The sequence below is a fragment of the Apodemus sylvaticus genome, chromosome 6 (genome assembly GCF_947179515.1).
Source record: "Apodemus sylvaticus chromosome 6, mApoSyl1.1, whole genome shotgun sequence".
In the NCBI taxonomy this organism is placed as follows: Eukaryota; Metazoa; Chordata; class Mammalia; order Rodentia; family Muridae; genus Apodemus; species Apodemus sylvaticus.
In genome coordinates, this window is record NC_067477.1 from 49,545,859 (window position 1) to 49,566,828 (window position 20,970).

At 35.4% G+C, this 20,970-nt stretch overlaps 1 protein-coding gene across 1 annotated transcript in view; it reads left to right on the forward strand.

Annotated features, from left to right (window-relative positions):
- The window catches only part of C6H14orf39 (chromosome 6 C14orf39 homolog), a 43,310-nt gene that overhangs the window by 12,983 nt on the left and 9,357 nt on the right, over positions 1–20,970 (forward strand). The window contains exons 10-15 of the mRNA XM_052186720.1: positions 1,108–1,175; positions 6,595–6,680; positions 9,121–9,128; positions 10,423–10,484; positions 12,399–12,574; positions 14,438–14,582. Of these exons, the coding sequence (XP_052042680.1) occupies positions 1,108–1,175; positions 6,595–6,680; positions 9,121–9,128; positions 10,423–10,484; positions 12,399–12,574; positions 14,438–14,582 (545 nt within the window). The remainder of the gene's footprint in view (positions 1–1,107; positions 1,176–6,594; positions 6,681–9,120; positions 9,129–10,422; positions 10,485–12,398; positions 12,575–14,437; positions 14,583–20,970) is intronic.

Below are 20,970 nucleotides of genomic sequence, written 5' to 3' on the forward strand. Positions count from 1 at the left end.
TAGGGAGGAAAGGGTTTATTCAGCTTACACTTCTGCATTGCTGTTGATCACAAAAGAAAGTCAGGACTGGAACTCAAGTAGGGTTGGAAGCAGGAGCTGACGCAGAGGCCATGGAGAGATGTTCCTTACTGGCTTGCTTCCCCTGGCTTGCTCAGCCTGCTCTCTTATAGAACCCAAGAACACCAGCCCAGGGATGGTACCACCCACAAGGGGCCCTCCCCATTTGATCACTAATTGAGAAAATGCCCCACAGCTGGATCACATGGGGGCACTTCCAACTGAAACTCCTTTCTCTGTGATAACTCCAGCCTGTGTCAAGTTGACACACAAAACCAGCCAGTACACTTAGACACCATCTTTTCTTTTCCATTTTTTTAAGAAATAAAATTTGTAATCTTTTAAACAAGCATTCTAATCTTGCAGTACAAACACCAAATGAGGATGACTAGCTCTGTGTTAAAGGGATAGCTATTATATTTATAGTGCTGGTCATTGAAATGTTTCAATCTCATTTCATCCAAGAGTCCATAGATTAGATTAATTACATTGAATACTTTGACTACACTATTTTAACTTTTTCTTCGTTAATATTACTACTATGTCTTTTTTAGTAATCAATTTTAAGAGAGTAGTTTGTCACTTGGCAGTCTTGCCATTTCAAATTCATGATTATGTAATAACTAGTAGTATAGTAATGAATTAAAATGTTTGAAATTTTTCATATTTTAAGTTAAATTTTCTTATAAACTTGTTTTGTTTGTTTGTTTGTTTTTGGTTTTGGTTTTTCAAGACAGGTTTTCTCTGTATAGCCCTGGCTGTCCTGGAACTCACTCTATAGACCAGGCTGGCCTCGAACTCAGAGATCTGCCTGCCTATGCCTCCCAAGTGCTGGTATTAAAGGCATGCACCACCACTGCTTGGCTTGATTTTTTTTAAAAGTATAAATTGTGATTAAATGGTTGGAGAAACAAGGGGTAAAACGGGATTTACAGCTCAGTGGCAGAGTGTGAACTTAGCATATATAAGGCAATGAGTTTGAGATACTGTTTGGTTTTGTCACTTAATTTGAAATTAATTTGAAATAATGTATTTAATCTAGATAAAAAGAAGAAAGCTCAGCCAATCAGTCAAAGTTTGTTAGAAATGACTTGAGACAAAAAGAAAATGATCTGCAGGTATGTATTTCAGTTTTCAGTAGCACAGATAGCTTGCTTAAATGAGATAATACATGTAGGTAGGATATAACAATGTATGTGTATTCCTCTGTATTCATGCTTATTAAATTAGCCACTACTATTACCTCAGAGTCTAAAACATTTTAAGAGTTTCCATGTGTATGGGTGGGCAGTGGCACATGTCTTTTAATTCCAGCACTTGGATCGCAGAGGCAGGCAAATCTCTTGAGTTCCAAGGACAGCCAGGGCTACAAAGAGAAACCCTCTCCCAATGAGAGGGGCGGAGGGAAGGAGGGAGGGAGGGAGGGAAAAAAAGAGAAAAGAGTTGTCAATATGTTATTCAGTATAAGCTTCCCTTTTTGGTTAAATATCATATAAAATATTTCTTTTTAAATATCAAGCCTGGTAGTATACCAAAACTTTTAAACCCCTTATTGATTACAGGATCAGTTGCACAGGCTGTACCTATAGTACTGTTTCATAGGGATTTCTGTTCACTTATAAAATACCAGAGGACAGTTTATAAAGAAAAACAAGTGACTTTCACAACAATATGGATTATTGCTATTATTCTTTGTTGACTCCCAGAATTTGACCCTACTGCGGATGATACCATATATTTCCAACATGGGACTTGAAGAAATTGAGGTGGTATCTGACCTAGAAGTCTCCCCACAGAAGACTGATTCTCTTAGTATTCAAAGATACTATTAGAGCTACTAAGAGAGGAAAGCAATTAATAGTCCTTCCTAACTGTAAAGCCTACGAACCCCAACAGTGGGGTGTTTATCACTCTTTGCTTTATTTCCTAGAGACAGAGGAAAACTTTTCTGCATAACTTTTATGTGGGTGCTGGGAATTCAGACTCAGGTCCTATGCTTGCCCAACAAGTGCACTTACTAGCAGCCTTTTCCTTAGCCCTTTAAAAAAATCTCTATCTCTGGCTCTGCCTCTACCCAGTCTCTCTCTATCTATATCTGTAGGCAACTATCTACATCTATACATCTATATCTGTCTATCATCTCTCCCTCACTCTCCCTTCATATATATATATATATATATATATACATACATACATACACACACACATAGGCTGCTTTGATAAAAGAAATTCACATACTTCCAAATTTGGCGGGGTTATAGAAGAAATAAAAATAGAATTTATAAAATTTAACAAAATACTATAAAACATGTGATATGTGGACAAACTGGTTCTCAGAGCAATATATATATTTTTCTCTTTTTTATTTATTCAATATATTTTTTATTTATATTTCAAATGATTTCCCCTTTTCTGGCTCCCCACCTCCCGAAAGTCCCATAAGCCCTCTTCCCTCCCCCTATTCCCCCATCCAACCCTTCTCACTTCCCTGTTCTGGTATTCCCCTATACAGCTGCACTGAGTCTTTCCAGAACCAGGGGCCACTCATCTGTTCCTCTTGGACATAAATTAATGTGTGGATTATGTCTTGGGTATTCCACATTTCTAGGCTAATAACCACTTATCAGTGAGTGCATACCATGATTGATCTTTTGAGACTGGATTGCCTCACTTAGTATGATGTTCTCCAGATCCATCCATTTGTCTAAGAATTTCACGAATTCATTGTTTCTGATGGCTGAATAGTACTCCATTGTGTAAATATACCACATTTTTTTGTATCCATTTCTCCGTTGAGGGACACCTGGGTTCTTTCCAGCTTCTGGCTATTACAAACAGGGATGCTATGAGCATAGTGGAGCATGTGTCCTTATTGCGTGCCGGGGAATCCTCTGGGTATATGCCCAGGAGTGGTATAGCAGGGTCCTCCCGAAGTGTCATGCCCAGATTTCTGAGGAGCTGCCAGACTGATTTCCAAAGTGGTTGTACCATCTTGCAATCCCACTAGCAGTGGAGGAGTGTTCCTCTTTCTCCACATCCTTGCCAACACCTGTTGTCTCCGGAGTTTTTAACCTTAGCCATTCTGACTGGTGTGAGGTGAAATCTCAGGGTTGTTTTGATTTGCATTTCCCTAATGACTGATGATGTTGAACATTTCTTAAGGTGCTTCTCAGGCAGACAATGTTTTTCATGGGAAAATTCTTTGTTTAGCTCAGTACCCCACTTTTTAATAGGGTTATTTGGTTCTCCGGTGTCTAGCTTCTTGAGTTCTTTGTAAATATTAGATAATAGCCCTCTGTTGGATTTAGGGTTGGTAAAGATCCTTTCCCAATCTGTTGGTTGCTGTTTTGTCCTTTTGACAGTGTCCTTTGCCTTACAGAAACTTTGTAATTTTATGAGGTCCCATTTGTCAATTCTTGATCTTAGAGCATAAGCTATTGGTGTTTGTTCAGGAACTTTTCCCCTGTGCCCATGTCCTCAAAAATCTTTCCAAGTTTCTTTTCTATTAGTTTCAGTGTGTCAGGTTTTATGTGGAGGTCCTTGATCCACTTGGAGTTGAGCTTAGTACAAGAAGATAAGAATGGATCAATTTTCATTCTTCTGCATGCTGTCCTCCAATTGAACCAGCACCATTTGTTGAAAAGGCTATCTTTTTTTCCACTGGATGTTTTCAGCTCCTTTGTCGAAGATCAAATGATCATAGGTGTGTGGGTTCATTTCTGGGTCTTAAATTCTATTCCATTGGTCCGCTTGCCTGACATTGTACCAATACCATGCAGTTTTTAATCACTATTGCTCTGTAGTAGTGTTTGAGGTCTGGGATACTGATTCCCCCAGTTCTTTTACTGTTGAGAATAGTTTTAGCTATCCTGGGTTTTTTGTTATTCCAGATGAATTTGAGAATTGCACTTTCTAACTCTATGAAGAACTGAGTTGGGATTTTGATGGGGATTGCGTTGAAACTGTAGATTGCTTTTGGCAAGATGGCCATTTTAACTATATTAATCCTGCCAATCCACGAGCATGGAAGTTTTTTCCATTTTCTGAGGTCTTTGATTTCCTTCTTCAGAGATCTGAAGTTTTTGTCATATAGGTCTTTCACTTGTTTGGTTAGAGTCACCCCAAGATACTTTATGCTATTTGTGGCTATTGTGAAGGATGTCATTTTCCTAATTTCTTACTCAGTCTGCTTATCCTTTGAGTATAGAAAGGCTACTGATTTGCTTGAGTTGATTTTATAACCAGCCACTTTGCTGAAGTTGTTTATCAGCTGTAGGAGTTCTCTGGTAGAGTTTTTTGGGTCACTTAAGTATACGATCATATCATCTGCAAATAGTGATAGTTTGACTTCTTCCTTTCCAATTTGTATCCCTTTGACCTTATGTTGTCTTATTGCTCTAGCTAGGACTTCAAGAACTATATTGAAAAGATATGGAGACGGGGCAGCCTTGTCTAGTCCCTGATTTTAGTGGGATTGCTTCAAGTCTCTCTCCATTTAGTTTGATGTTGGCTTCTGGTTTGCTGTATATTGCTTTTACTATGTTTAGATATGGGCCTTGAATTCCTGTTCTTTCCATGACTTTTAGCATGAAAGGATGCTGAATTTTGTCAAATGCTTTTACAGCATCTAATGAAATGATCATGTGGTTTTTTTCTTTGAGTTTGTTTATGTAGTGAACCTTAAAAATCAACAAAATTTCAATGATTTAAATAATCTTTCTCTGCTATAACAGAAGATAAGTATTTATCTTCCATATTAACAGAAGATCATTCTAAATGTGGAAGATATTTTTTCTTTTTAGAATATTGAGAGAATGCTATGTAAGGCTTTTAAAAACTAAATGTGAAGTTAGAAGGATATTTCTGTAAGACAGTTTACATTATAAACAGGCTGACCAATAAAAAAAAAACCCATAAGTATATGGTTTCCTCTCTAACAGCTTTTGCTGTCTTTTCCCCTTAGTCTTCTGCCAGCATACATACCTAGACTAAGAGTGTCAGACTAAGACTTCAGAGCTTTCGGAATCACATCCAGACTGTTCACCTTGATGCTACTGACTGGTTTGTTTGTTTGTTTGTTTGAGTTTTTTTTTAAAGACAGGGTTTTTCTGTTCATCCCTGGCTGTCCTAAAACTTGCTCTGTAGATCAGGGTGGCCTCGAACTTAGATCTGCCTGCCACTGTCTCCCAAGTACTGGGATTAAAGGCATGCAGCACCGTGCCCTGCTGCTACTGATATTTTTGACTAGATAAATTCTTTGTTGTGGGTAGAAGCCAGAAACACCCTACTTCTAAGTTGATGACAAAAATATCTGCATATATTCTTAGATATTTTCTGACAGCAAAATTGTCTTCAGATGAGGACCACTGGTTCAATAAAGCTCTTTAAACAATTTCAAAATACAAAAAAATATAGAGACTATTTAGAGAATTATCACAGCAAACTTGTTAGATAGCAAAGACAAGTATAGGAAAAAATACTTATACAATCAGTTTTAAGAATAATCATGGCTGTAAAAATCTCAAATAATTAGCCAAGTAAATATAGCAGAATAACATTAATAGTCTGTCAACTATTCTCTGTCAACACCTCTGAGACATGCAATGGACTTTGAAAATTAGAAAAACCTGTTAATATGATTCATTACATTGACCAATGAGTAAAGCATTTTAGCATCCAACCCCTTGCAACTGGAGTTAGAGACTACATAATCTGTCATGTGAGTGTGCATGCCACCAAGTACATTCTGGTAATTAAACCCAGGTTATTCTTAACTGCTGAACAATTTTCCAGCTCTGTATGTGTGTGTGTGAGATATTTGCCATGAGTGATGTGTGCCTTGACACATGTAGAGATCAGAGGTTGACCTTCAGGAATCAGTTCTGCCTTCCACCCTATGGGTGGGTTCCAGGGATCAAATGCAAGTCATCAGGCTTGGCCACCAGTGCCTTTATCTACTGAGCCATCTTTGTGGCCCTCAAGAAAAAATTTTAAAGTTCCAAGGACTGCCGGCTATTGAAAACTCACTCACCTTTTTCTTAAAAAGTAAAATATATTTCTTTGAGGCAGTCTTCTAAATAATTCTACTACAACATTTGCTACTTAAAAGTGTAAGTTCAATGATTTTTAGCATACAGGTTACAAAACTATCATAACTGTCGGATTCCAGAATATTGCATCACCTCATTTATTTTGAAAAATAACATAGAAATCATGTTGTTGATAAAGAAAACATTAATGCTCATTTGATTAGTGAATATAGATAAGTTAAAATTTTTAAAGTTTGCCTTAAATGAAAAACTACAGATAGTCACCATACTTATCAAAAACATCAAATTATTTAAGAATCCTAAACCTTTTTGCTTCTCAGTACAGTTGCCATTATGTTTCTTTGTAGATATTTCAATTAATGTATGTAGTTGTAGCTATTGATAATGGTGGTGATTATGGTAGTGAACTGATAATATAGAGATCCCAGTGTAGCTGTGATACATGATTATTATTTTATATAGTCAATCTAATGTTTATTTTTTCCAGATATTTCATGACTCTGGTATGGATAGTAATTCAAAAGCTTCACATGTTCCAGCTGTTAAAAGTTCACAAGGTTTTATGCAATTCAGGTAATTTTAAAAATATAAAACATGCCCAAAGTGTTGAGATATAGCTCAGAGCTGGTGTATTTACCTGCTTTCAGTTTCTAGCATTGCCTCCCCCAGAGAAAAGAGACATTTTCATCTCTGAGGTAATTTTTAAATATTGACTCTGAAGTAATAAAAATTATTTATTGTATTTTAGATTGAATCAACCAAATTACAATCAATGGATTGAAAAAGAACATATAGGTATTTACTTTTTATATTTTTTCTAAATAAATTATATCAGTTTTTATACTAAATAAATTATTTGGAATTTTAAACTTTCACTAATGGAAGCATATATGTGGTTTAATAATACATTTTTATCAGAAAATAAAATAAATATATTTCCTTATAGAAAATTTGGGAAACAAAACATATAAAGGAAACAAAATAACTAACCATACATAACTGAAATAATGCAGTCTGTTGTATAGTCCCTTAGTTTTTTAATACATGTGTAAATTTTGTTCTCTATCCCCCATTTGAGTCATATAATATATGTAATTTAATCTCATTTACCGATTTGACTACATATAGCCATTACAAATAAAAAATGATATGAGGCTATTTTTCATATCACTAATTTTATTTGCAATGATTACATAGTACTTTTAATGAATATAATAGATTTCAGCTGTTTTCTTACATTTAATCTTTTTGTTTCCATTTTTGAAACTATGCATAATGCTTTTATATTTTCTTATATTAATTTTTACTGCCTTGACTATTTTCTTTAACTGAACATCATAGAAAAGTCATTTGATATATGTATGAGTTTATTTTCACAAGATCAACAAACGTTGGAACTGTGGTAAACAATGGGACATACTTATCTTTTTTAACTATATGTGGATATATGTGCATGGATGTGTGTGCTTACCTAAGCACACACAAGTATCTCATACACATAGATATATATTGGTAACCTATTAGTGAGTCGTATTATACCCTGTATCATGCTATATGAAAGTTATCACATTTTGACTTTTTGAAGTTTGAAAATGAATCATTTGGAAACTGTATAGTTTTGTAAATTGAGGCTAGAAAGATGGCTCAGTGGTTAAGAGTACATCAGCTCTTCCAGAGGACTCAAGTTCAATTTGCAGTACCCACAAAGACAACAACCGTTTGTAAATCAACTTCCAGAGGACCTGTTACTCTCTTCTGTCTTTCTCAGGCTGGCACACATATGGCATACATTCACATAGAAACATATATAAAAATATATCTCTAAAAATATTTGTAGATATATACATTTTCAGAATAGTTATAGTCTGTCAGTCTATTTTCTCACTTCTCATATATGGATCAACTGAAATAACATGTGTTTACTGTACAGGTGAATACTTTTTGCTTTCTTCTAAGAGAAAAAAATACCTTTCCTGTGCTTGTGATCTACTCTAGCTGTTTATAATCCTCTTCATAAGCTAAGCTGATTGTATTAAACAAGGAGGAATAGCTAATCTCCTAGAACAATGCACCCTTGACATAGAGATGTTGGGAAATACATAGAACTGGCATAGTCCTACCTGTGCTAAGCATGTGTAATGAGGCTTCAAGCTCAAGAAGACATGTAATTATTTTAGAAAAAAATCAAAGACTTTCAATAATCTCCAAACCTATAAATTGAGGAAATTAGTACGTGATAAAAACTAATAGGTGTGATTTAATGCAAGAGGCAAAATGTACAAAGCGTTCAGGAAATGGATGCATGACTTCAAGAGAGGCATTTTTGATTTTTAAAGATTTATTTTATTTACCTTATGATTTATTTGTGTGTGTGTGTGTGTCTGTGTCTGTGTGTGTGTGTGTGTGTGTGTGTCAGAGTATGGGTATGTGAACAAGAGTGCAGGTACTAATAGAGGTCAGAAGAAGGTGTTGGATCACCTGGAGCTAGAGTTATAGGCAGTTGTGAGCTGCCTTGAGTGTGTGCTAGAAACCAAATTCATGTCCAGAGTAATAGCTGCAAATGTAGCAGAGGGATGACCTTATCTGGCATCAGTGGGAGGGGAGGCCCTTGGTCCTGTGAAGGCTCCATGCCCCAGCGTAGAGGAATGCTAGGGTGGTTAGGCAGGAGTGGGGGGGAACACCCTCATAGAATTATTGGGGAGAGAGGGATGGGATAGGGGGTTTGCAGAGGGGAAATAAGATAGGGGGATAACATTTGAAATGTAAAGAAATTAAACAACCAATAAATTTTTTTTAAAAAGTCAGTGGTGGCACATGCATTTAATCCCAGCACTTGGAAGGGAGAGGCAGGCGGACCTCTGAGTTTGAGGCCCGCCTGGTGGTCTACAGAGTGAGTTCCAGGACAGCCAGGGCTACACAGAGAAACCCTGTCTCAGAAAAAAAACAAATACAAACAAACAAACAAACAAAAAAGTAATAGTCACTCAAAATCTGTTGAGTTATCTCTCTCCAGATCCCAAGGTAAAGATTTCTTTTTTTAAAATCATATATATATGATTTTATATATGTGTGTGTGTGTGTGTATGTGTGTGTGTGTATATATATATATATACACACACAAAAAAAAATCCAGATTTTATCCTCCCACGCCACTCCCATCCACCCTCTGACTGTTCCACATCCCATACCTCCTCCCCACCCCTGTCTCCACAAGGATGTCCCCACGCCCCATCGCCCACCAACCAGGTCTAAACTTCCTGGAGCCTCTAGTCTCTTGAGGGTTATATGCATCTTCTCTGACTGAACCCAGACCTGGCAGTCCTCTGCTGTATATGTGTTGGAGACCTCATATCAGCTAGTGTATGCTGCCTGGTTGGTGGTCCAAAGTTTGAGAGATCTTGGGGGTCCAGGTTAGTTTAGCCTGCTGGTCCTCCTACAGGGTTGCCCTCCTCCTCAGCTTCTTCCAGCTTTCCCCTAATTCAACCACAGAAGTCAGCAGCTTCTGTCCATTGGTTGGGTACAAATATTTGCATCTGACTCTTTCATCTGCTTGTTGGGTCTTTTGGAGGGTAATCATGATAGATCCCTTTTTGTGAGCACTCCATAGCCTTAGTAATAGTGTCAAGTGTTGGGACTTCCCCTTGCACTGGATGCCACTTTCAGCCTGTCTCTGGACCTTCTAGGTAAAGATTTCTTAAAAAGCCCAATAAATAAAAATTGATGATTGACTATATTAAAATAAAGAAATGTTTATCCAGTGATACAATAAAAAGAAGGCTGTAGAGATAGCTCAGGTAGATAAAAGCAGACAAACTCACTTAGAATATTTCAGAATAGAGGTGTGGCAGGTGGCCTAGTAGATAAGGCACTTGGTATGCAAGTGTGAGGATCTCTGTTCAGATCTCTACAACCCACATAAAGCTTGGCACAGCAGTGTATCTGTAATTTTAGCATGACATTTTAAAGCAGAAAAGAAAGATATTTGGGTGTTAAAACATAGTATGGAATTATTATCACTGAAGTCAGGATAGGGATTACCTTTGAAGAAGAGGATATGGGAAACCGGACCTTTTGGAGTGTTCAAGATGTTTCTTTACCTGAGTGATGGTTACATGAATGTCCATTGGTTAAACTGTTAACTATTATATTTTGTGCTCTTATATATATGTTTTGGGTAAAACCATATGAACTTGCCTTTTTTGTAAATAGGTATTTACAAAATGTTTTATACAGTTGAAGGAAATTATTTAATTTCATAATAAGATCACACAAATGAAAAAATTAATGAATTTGTTAAATCCCATATAACAAATAGGTGCAGAATGTGGAGATAAAGAGACAGAAGGACATCTAAGAGAATCAAAACATAGTACACAGGTAAGTCAAGTTAGGTTTTTAGTTTCTAAGCAGAGCATCCTAATTTAAAAAATATTCAATGTTTACTTAAATTTTAGGTTTATTACAATGAAGATTACTTGTGCAAAATGTTATTAGCTTGTAACTCAGGTTATAGGAAGTTAGAAATATTTTTTCAGATTAAAAAAAGAATAAACTTTTTAAAAGTTTATATGAACAAATGTCAACAGTTATCACTCATAAGTAGTGATACATATTAAGATAAAAATCAGCTCATGATTGATGAAAATAAATTTGTTTGGCAAGATGTAATGATTTGTTATAGCAATTCAAGACCAGTGAATATGAAAGTTTGATAATAGTTTTGTGTAGTGGAAAGATTTAATGAGGACAGATGCAAACTAAGCTATCAAGGGTTAAAATGAGAAGTGACTAAGTAAAATTATACTATAAAGGAAATACAGGTATTGAGCACATTATAATTCTTTTACACAGACCCAAATTGTTTTTGTATGGTGTAATCGTACATGAAATCAATCTCTTTCTCTCTCTCTCTCTCTCTCTCTCTCTCTCTCTCTCTCTCTCTCTCTCTCTCTCTCTCTCTCTCTGCATGTACATGCGTGTGTGTGTGTGTGTGTGTGTGTGTGTGTGTGTGTGTAGAAACAAGATAAAGAAAAAGTTAGTATTCAGGTTCTCAATCTTTAGAAATAAACTAGTATAAAAATTATAATGGCAAAAAATTTTAAACACAAAGTAGGCAATTTTCTGTTATTATTCACATTAAACACAGTTACCTAAAATAGCTTATGAAGAAAGATTTATTAAGTTCATAGTCTGAGAGTTCTTAGTGGGTCCCATTGCTTTGGGCCAGTAGTAGCACACATCTACTACAGTAGTCATTTGGGGAGATTCCACCACTCATTATCAGAATATCAACAGTCTAATGCAATAGCAAACACCAAACACAAATCAGTAGTGATGGCACAATTCAGCAGAAATGGTGAGGCTTTGTCTTAACAGCACAAGTCAGCAGAAATGGCAAGAAACAGCTGGAATACCATGAGAAGTTCTTTGGTGCATTTCTCCTTATGAAGTCATGACAAGCAAAGATCAGCAAAGACCAGTGAAGCATTATGAGGCATCATAATGCAAGAGCATCCTCTCATGCCTATTAGGTTCCATTTATACTCTCTCCAAACATCAGGAGCCTCAAGAGTGCCTCAGCAAAAACATCCTTTCATGTGTCTGCTTCAGCAAAATATCCTCTCACAAGACAACTTCCAGAAAAACATCACATGACACAACTGAGTTTCCAAAGAAACCAGAAATTTCTACTTCATAGCTTATCTATGGCCAGAATTGTTTTTTAAAAAAAAGAAGTAATCCTACAGTCTCTTTCAGAGCACGCCACCTAAAGCATGCTGTCTACCATGGTTTAAAGGACTCTAATACCTTACCTCCTAAAATTTTACTACCTCCTAGTAATGACAAGCTGGGGATTAAGACTGTAACACAGATCTAGATTATAGCATAAAGCAATAAACACAATTGCTCAATTTTCTTTTCAAGAAGTTAATAGTATACTGTGAAATTTTTAAAAGAAAAACCACTCCTCAGTATTTTCCTTCAATTTCAGCATTGTTTTTCGTTATCATTTAATTTTTTTATATAGTGTTAAGCAAAATGGAGCTGGGAATAAGAGAAGAATTCATTTATAAAATAACTACTTTCCTACATATATATGTATGTGTATATATATGTCGGAAAGTAGTTCACACACACACACACACATAAAATATCACTTCACCAGTTCTAATTTTACTTATCTGTGAAGTGATAACAGAATAATGTGGTACATTCTACCTTATGCAGTATATGTATGTTCTTTTAAATAATAGTCCTTGTTACAATTTTTCTGTTACTTTCCATTTACAGACCCTATACATAGAACACTTTGGAAAGTCAATAGAAAATAATAGTGTTGAAGAAGACAGAGCTGAGAATTTTCCACAAACTCCTGATACTCCTTCATTTCTAAGAACTCCTGAAGCTCTGAAGACGCCTGAATCTGTGGAGAAAATGCAGTTCCCTAAAAGCCCCTTCTTTGAAATGTATGATTTTTATTAATAATTCTAATTTATTTATTTATATATTGAGTTACACAAGTAATTTATAGTGATAATTACTAAAGACTCTACTCCCTGTTTTTTGTTTGTATTTTTGATGGTTGGGTTTTTTTGTTAAAGTGAAGATGATAAAGAGCCTGAGTATCCAGTGTGACAATATGGCGGCTTAAGATTTTTACAAAGGGGCCTGGAGAGATGGCTCAGCGGTTAAGAACACTGACTGCTCTTCCAAAGTTCCTGAGTTCAAATCCCAGCAACCACAGGGTGGCTCACAACCATCTGTAGCAAGATCTGATTCCCTCTTCTGGAGTGTCTGAAGACAGCTACAGTGTACTTACATATAATAATAAGTAAATCTTTAAGAAAAAGATTTTTACAAAGGATAAAAGATGTGAAAAAATTAAAGTCAAGCTCAAGAACTACTGTAATATATGGTGATTACAGACTATTGATGGAGTAATGTTTCAGTGGTCAGTTTCCATATGTGTAATGTCTGAAGCAAGGGTTCCCATTTTCTTTAAATGCCTCCAATATGAATATACAACTATGAAAAACACTGATTTAAGGTTTGTAGCCAAGAAAGTAGTGCTGCATTGAATCTTTGGGTTTCATTCAGTCTGTTCCTTAACACTGAGCCCTAAGTTCTTCTAAGACATAAATCAGATTTTGCTTCACCAGGCAAAATCTCTCACCTGTGTTCTACATGGGTATTTTAAATTGCTAGTAAAATTTTGTTTGAATGTCATGCGTTTGACTCAAGAAAAAAATATTCAAAATAGAGTTTATCATAAGATCTTGAAATTGAATGAATGTTGATCATTCTCTGGATGATAACATGATCTATAAAAGTATATTATTCATTTATGATTATAAGGATAGCTGTGGCAGTATTGTCAGGCTGACATATTAATAAATAGTTGTACATGTTTGTCTATGGGTTGGTGGGGCTAGGGAATGAATCTAAGGTCTCATTCATGCTCAGTGCACACTCTGGCCTAAGCTACAGTTCATCCATAGAAAACAAAAACAAAAGCAAAAATCCACTTTATAGAGCTCTGTGTGCAAGCAGCTGTTGGACACTTTATGCTATGATCTTTTTATATTAATATAGGCTTTATGAATCATTGCTACATTAAAATTTTTATCTTATAGACGACAAAACAGAATCATGGGTAATACAAACAGTGTTAAAATTGAATTGGTTGGTTGGTTGGTTGGTTGGTTGGTTGGTTGGTTGGTTGGTTGGTTTTTTTCTAAGGCAGGGTTTCTTTGTGTAGCCCTGGTTGTCTTGAAATTTACTCTGCTGACTACTCTGGCTCTGTATTATATACTGTCTTGTCTTCTCATTGCAGATCATTTATAGTTTGTCGTAATATTTTGTAATGTCTGACTTCTCATTAAAACATGTCTTATGACTAGTTTTCAAGGTCTTGAAGACAGTGTCAGGGTTGAGAGCCGGGATTTTCAGTGTGAACTCCTGCATCTGAATTTCAGTGTCTTGCTATTCCTTTAAGTAAATCTCTTAATATTGCTAAACTTCAGAAGTATTTGCTGTAAATGAAAATGGTATTAACAATGCTTTGTTTTGATGGATTATGGAGAGAAATAAATTACACTTGTGTAAGTACCTAGAATAGTGCCTGACAACATATTCTTATTAAGTATTCACAATTATTATCCCCAAATTTGTATTTATATTCTTCACCCAAATATCCTTTCTTCATAAATTTGTCACCTTAAAACCTACATTTGCAAATTCCTACCTCTACACCATTGCTTTTGGTGCTTCCCCGTCTGCATTGTTTAGTAATACAGTTACAACATTTTGATGAATTTTAAATCTTTCTGTAACAGAACTAAAAATGCACCATCTGAAGGACAGAAACAAAAGGATTCTCCTGGATTTTCATTTCTTATGAGTTATACATCTAGATCACCTGGACTTAATTTATTTGATTCTTCTGTATCTGATTCAGAAATCTCATCAGATCAGGTAAAGCAAGAACCAAATTTTTATTTCTAAAAATTGTACATTCTAGCTTTAGGCAATTTTAGTTCTTTAGTACCAAATTTTCTTGGGACAGACTATTTACAGGGGCAACTTTGAAAAAAAACTCAGTGGTATAGTGCTTGACTAGTGTCCTTGAGGCATGGTTCACACCTTCAATGGGAAAAAAAGTTCTGAGTATTGATAATTATAGCAGAGTTCCCTATGACCTTCTCATTTTTAACTTCAGAAAACCAAGATTCATATTTTTTATTAAAAGAAAAGAAACTCTTGAGACCAGAAAGATGATTCGGCAACTAGGATCATTTGCTGCCTTTCAGAGGCTCTGAGTTCAGTTTCCAGCACCTAAATCAGTGATTCTTTAGTCCTAGGGTATCCAACAGCATTCTAGCCTCCAGCCTCTAAGAGCATCTACACACACACACACACACAAACAAATACAAATAAATAAAAATCTTGGCTGGGATATGGCTCACATAGTGGTAGAGTGCTTGCCTACTGTTCATGAGGTCCTGAGCTTGATTTCCAGCACTCAAATCAAATCCAATTAAAGTTTAAAAAAAAATCCAAGACCAAAACCCTTAAGGTAGGGATGATCTAAATTGTGATTAAAGATAGATTAAGATGAATTTGGTTATATAGATGTGTTACAATATAACACATTTGTTTTCAATATAAAAAAACTACATATTCTTACTTAATTCATAATGTTATCAAGTCATATTAGTATTTTCAGCTATATGTATGTACGTGGTAATACTTTCATTAGTTAATTTTAAAAGTTCTGAGGAATTTCCACCAATGTTTCTACTTTTCAGTGATGTAAATCATTATAAATTATGTACTTCTTAGTTAAGCAATTAAACCCAATATTAAGTTATATGTTAATGGGACTGTGCAATAAAATATAGTATTTAAAACTACACATGGAATCCCATTCAGTACTCAGAAATGTAGAGTGCATGGAAATTGGTGAAAATAATTCAATTCCTTCTCTGCAAAATAGAAATAATGACAGTGGCTGCCATAGAGTTTATAAATATTAAATGAGTTTATACACATAAATCATTTCAGAAGTATCACTTACTAATGCTATATAGTACAATAAGTATTTTCTTGTTATTGTTTATTTAAATACCTAAACCTAAGAATTTTATGTGGCTTAAGTTTTTGTTATATTACAATGGAAAATTATGACTTTATTGATAGAAGATATGATAGTATACATTTTATAGTATTTAATTGTTTAGCTTTTGTTATTATTTATACATTTATTTTATAAGTAATTTCTAAAAGGAGTGTGCTAGGCTTGAAAAGTAGGCCAAAAGAAATCAATTCTCTTTTATAATAGTAACATGAACTTAAATATGTATAACTTTGGCAAGAAGCATATATTTTGAATAAAGAAGGATGATAAGGATTGGCCAAATCAGTGGTATAGGCTAGAAAATCTTGAAATAAAAGAATTTAGAATGTGATAAATTTGAGACTATTGATTGTAAAAATAAGGAATGTAGACATTATACCAATAAAACTTAATAGGTAAATTAAAAATATTAACCATAAAATGTTCAGAAGAAATATATATGGATGATTCTCTAAGTGCAGCTATATTATATATTGCTGTAATCAAGTTAATAGGCTTTATTTATTTATTTTTCTTAATTATAACTATTCTTTTTTAATTTTTATTTTTATTTTGAGTATTGTATGTACTCACATTTCAAATGTTATCCCCTTTCCCTGTTTCCCTTCCCGAACCCCCCTCTCCCCTTCCCCTATCCCCCTGCTTTGATGAGGGTGCCCCAACTTTCACCCACCCACTCCTACCTAACCACCCTGGTATTCCCCTCCACTGGGGAATCGAACCTTTACAGACCAAGGGATTCTTTTCCTACTCATGCAAGACAAGGCCATCCTCTGCTACATATGTTACTGGAGCCATGGGTCCCTCCGTGTGTACTCTTTGCTTGGTGGCTTAGTCCCTGGGAGCTCTAGCGGTTCTGGTTGGTTGATATTGTTGTTCTTCCTATGGGGTTGCAAACCCCTTCAACTCCTTCAGCCTTTTCTCTAGAGTAATTGGAATTATTCTTTAATTTCTTGCTCTAGTACTTTAAATTTTTCCATTTAAATAACATGTTATTCAAACTAAATCTATATACATTTAGTGTATTATATATGTAAATTATCTTGAGTCACTGTAATCCAAAATCCTATTTCTAGTATATATTTTACTCCAGAACTTCAAAAAATATTTCCTACTCTTGTATCATGTTCTTTTACTTCATTTCCCAAGATGCAGTCATTTTATGTAAAGAAATGTTTATGATCAATAAAATAAAATTTTGTCAATCATGGATACTTTCTAAACAGAGAAGATAATTTCAATAACCTAACAATATGTTTCAAAAGTTATTGTAGTGGAAATTGTTTGACATAATTCTGTTCTCCATTTTCTGGTGCTTTAGTTAGAAGTGTGAGATAAATTAATTCAATGTTTCTCAAAAATCATAAATCATTTTAGGTTTGTAAGTGACTATCCAAATTTTTAGCTAGAAAGCTAATCAACATCTCACTATTATTTTGCTATAATTAATTAAATCAATGAATGACTGTTTTCATTATTAAAAAATAATAATCACTGTAACAAATGAAAGATAATTATGACACCATTTAAAAGTGGTGGTCACAGTTAACAATCTCCATATCTTATGTACAGTATTTGTCAGCCATATGGAATGCATAGTTTTTAATGGTTCATTTATAAATAACCAATATCTTAACAGCAAAATTTTCACTAATGCCATTTCACTTACACACATAACCATTTCCTCATGGTTGCTACTAAAAACTGTTGAGTGTAGGTATGTTTGTATGAGTAAGTATGTGCAGTGAGTTGTTTCAATAAAATGTCTGGCTGCCAACACTCCCATTTCTCTATTTACATCAAAGAGACTGATGTGACTGTGGAAATCATCTATATTGAAGTTAATATTTTTCTATGTTAGCTAGTCTATATACTTTAGCAGTTATTCTCTTGGAGAGACTAGAAATAGAAATTTTCTGAGGTCATACTCATTCTATATTCGTTCTGTTTCTACCAAATTTAGCTTATTCAGATGCTACACACACAAGTGATTCTCAACCTGAACTATAGAAACTGCTTAAGTAACTTCTGTGAAACAGGCAAATATGGACTTCTCTATCTTAATTATTTTAATAAACTAAGCCTTTGTAATATAGCTTAATTTAATTTAATCTGTTGATAAATACTGAAGAGCTATTCTATCTGATACTATAAAGGAATACTGTACAGATAACATGTCATGTCTCACTTAAAAATAATGCTTTTATTAATTTTATAAGAATTTCAAGAAACACATTTTGATCATGTAAACCATCTTCCCTCAACTCCTACAAGATATTCCTTTACTCCTCTACCCACACAATGCCGTGATCTTTCTCTCTCTCTCAAATAAAGTCCAGTTTGTGTTTGTCAACTACTGTTAAGCATGATACTTGCCGTGGAATGTGGGCAGTATACTAGATCTCAGTCCATAAATAAAACTATCTTCTTTTCCCACCAGCAGCAATCAAAGGCCAATAGTCCCTTACAAGTGAGATTTTGTACCTACTAGCTGGCTACCATGCTGGGATTTTGTTTGAATTGAGTTTGTGTAGACAGAAAAATACCTAGAAATTCCCAGTCAGAAATGGGATGTCTATGTCACACCCCTCACTGCAAAGCACAAGAATCCATGTGGAAGAGAAAGGAGAAAGAATCAAAGACATAGAGAGGTAGTGGCCAACTTTCAGGAAGAAATATGTTTTCTAGACACAATCAGGCAGAGACACATATGAACTTATAGAAACTTTCTTTTTTTTATTCGATATATTTTTTATTTATATTTCAAATGATTTCCCTTTTCTGGTCCCCTACTCCCCAAAAGTCACATAAGCCACCTTGCCTCCCCCTGTTCTCCCACCCACCCCTTCCCACTTCCCTGTTCTGGTTTTGCCTTATACTGCTACACTGAGTCTTTCCAGAACCAGGGGCCACTCCTCCATTCTTCTTTTACCTCATTTGATGTGTGGATTATGTCATGGGTATTCCAGTTTTCCAGGCTAATATCCACTTATTAGTGAGTGCATACCATGATTCATCTTTTGAGTCTGGGTTACCTCACTTAGTATGATGTTCTCCAGCTCCATCCATTTGCCTAAGAATTTCATGAATTCATTGTTTCTAATGGCTGAATAGTACTCCATTATGTATATATACCACATTTTTTTGCATCCATTCTTCTGTTGAGGGATACCTGGGTTCTTTCCAACTTCTGGCTATTATAAATAGGGCTCCTATGAACATAGTGGAACATGTATCCTTATTACATGCTGGGGAATCCTCTGGGTATATACCTAGGAGTGGTACAGCAGGATCTTTTGAAAGTGAGGTGCCCAGTTTTCTGAGGAACTGCCAGACTGATTTCCAGAGTGGTTGTACCAATTTGCAACCCCACCAGCAGTGGAGGAGTGTTCCTCTTTCTCCACATCCTCATCAACACCTGCTGTCTCCTGAGTTTTTAATCTTAGCCATTCTGACTGGTGTAAGGTGAAATCTCAGGGTTGTTTTGATTTGCATTTCCCTGATGACTAATGAAGTTGAGCATTTTTTAAGATGTTTCTCCGCCATCCGAAGTTCTTCAGGTGAGAATTCGTTGTTTAACTCTGTACCCCATTTTAATAGGGTTATTTGGTTTTGTGGGGTCTAACTTCTTGAGTTCTTTGTATATATTGGATATTAGCCCTCTATCTGCTGTAGGGTTGGTGAAGATCTTTTCCCAATTTGTTGGTTGCCAATTTGTCCTTTTGATGGTGTCCTTTGCTTTACAGAAACTTTGAAATTTTATGAGGTCCCATTTATCAATTCTTGATCTTAGAGCATACGCTATTGGTGTTCTGTTCAGGAACTTTCCCCCTGTACTCAAGGGTCTTCCCCAGTTTCTTTTCTATTAGCTTCAAAGTGTCTGTCTTTATGTGTAGGTCCTTGATCCATTTGGAGTTGAGCTTAGTACAAGGAGACAAGGACGGATCAATTCACATTCTTCTGCATGCTGACCTCCAGTTGAACCAGCACCATTTGTTGAAAAGGCTATCTTTTTTCCATTGGATGTGTTCAGCCCCTTTGTCAAGGATCAAGTGGCCATAGTTGTGTGGATTCATTTCTGGATCTTCAATCCTGTTCCATTGATCCTCCTACCTGTAACTGTACCAATACCATACAGTTTTTAACACTATTGCTCGGTAGTATTGCTTGAGGTCAGGGATACTGATTCCCCCAGAATTTCTTTTGTTGTTGAGAATAGTTTTAGCTATCCTGGGTTTTTTCTTATTCCGGATGAATTTGAGAATTGCTCTTTCTAACTCTATGAAGAATTGAGTTGGGATTTTGATGGGTATTGCATTGAATTTGTATATTGCTTTTGGCAAAATGGCCATTTTAACTATATTAATCCTGCTGATCCATGAACATGGGAGGTTTTTCCATATTTTGAGGTCGTCTTCCATTTCCTTCTTCAGAGTCTTGAAGTTCTTGTCATACAGATCTTTCACATGTTTGGTAAGAGTCACCCCAAGGTACTTTATATTGTTTGTGGCTATTGTGAAGGGTGTCATTTCTCTAATTTCTTTCTCAGCCTGCTTATCCTTTGAGTATAGGAAGGCTACTGATTTGCTTGAGTTGATTTTATAACCATCCACTTTGCTGAAGTTGTTTATCAGCTGTAGGAGTTCTCTAGTGGAGTTTTTGGGTCACTTAGGTAGACTATCATATCATCTGCAAATAATGATAGTTTGACTTCTTCCTTTTCAATTTATATCCCTTTAACCTCCTTATGTTGTCTAATTGCCCAAGCTAGTACCTCAAGTATAATATTGAAAAGATAAGGAGAAAGGGGGTAGCCCTGTCTAGTCCCTAATTTTAGTGGGATTGCTTCAAGTTTCTCTCCATTTAGTTTGATGCTGGCTACCGGTTTGCTGTATATTGCTTTTACTATGTTTAGGTATGGGCCTTAAATTCCTGTTCTTTCCAAGACTTTAAGCATGAAAGGATGCTGAATTTTGCCAAATGCTTTTTCAGCATCCAATGAAATGACCATGTGGTTTTTTTCTTTGAGTTTGTTTATGTAGTGGATTGCATTGATGGATTTCCGTATATTGAACCAACCCTGCATTCCTGGAATAAAGCCTACTTGATCATGGTGAATGATCATTTTTATGTGTTTTTGGATTCGGTTAGCAAGAATTTTATTGAGTAATTTTGCATCGATGTTCATAAGGGAAGTTGGTCTGAAGTTCTCTTTCTCTGTTGGAT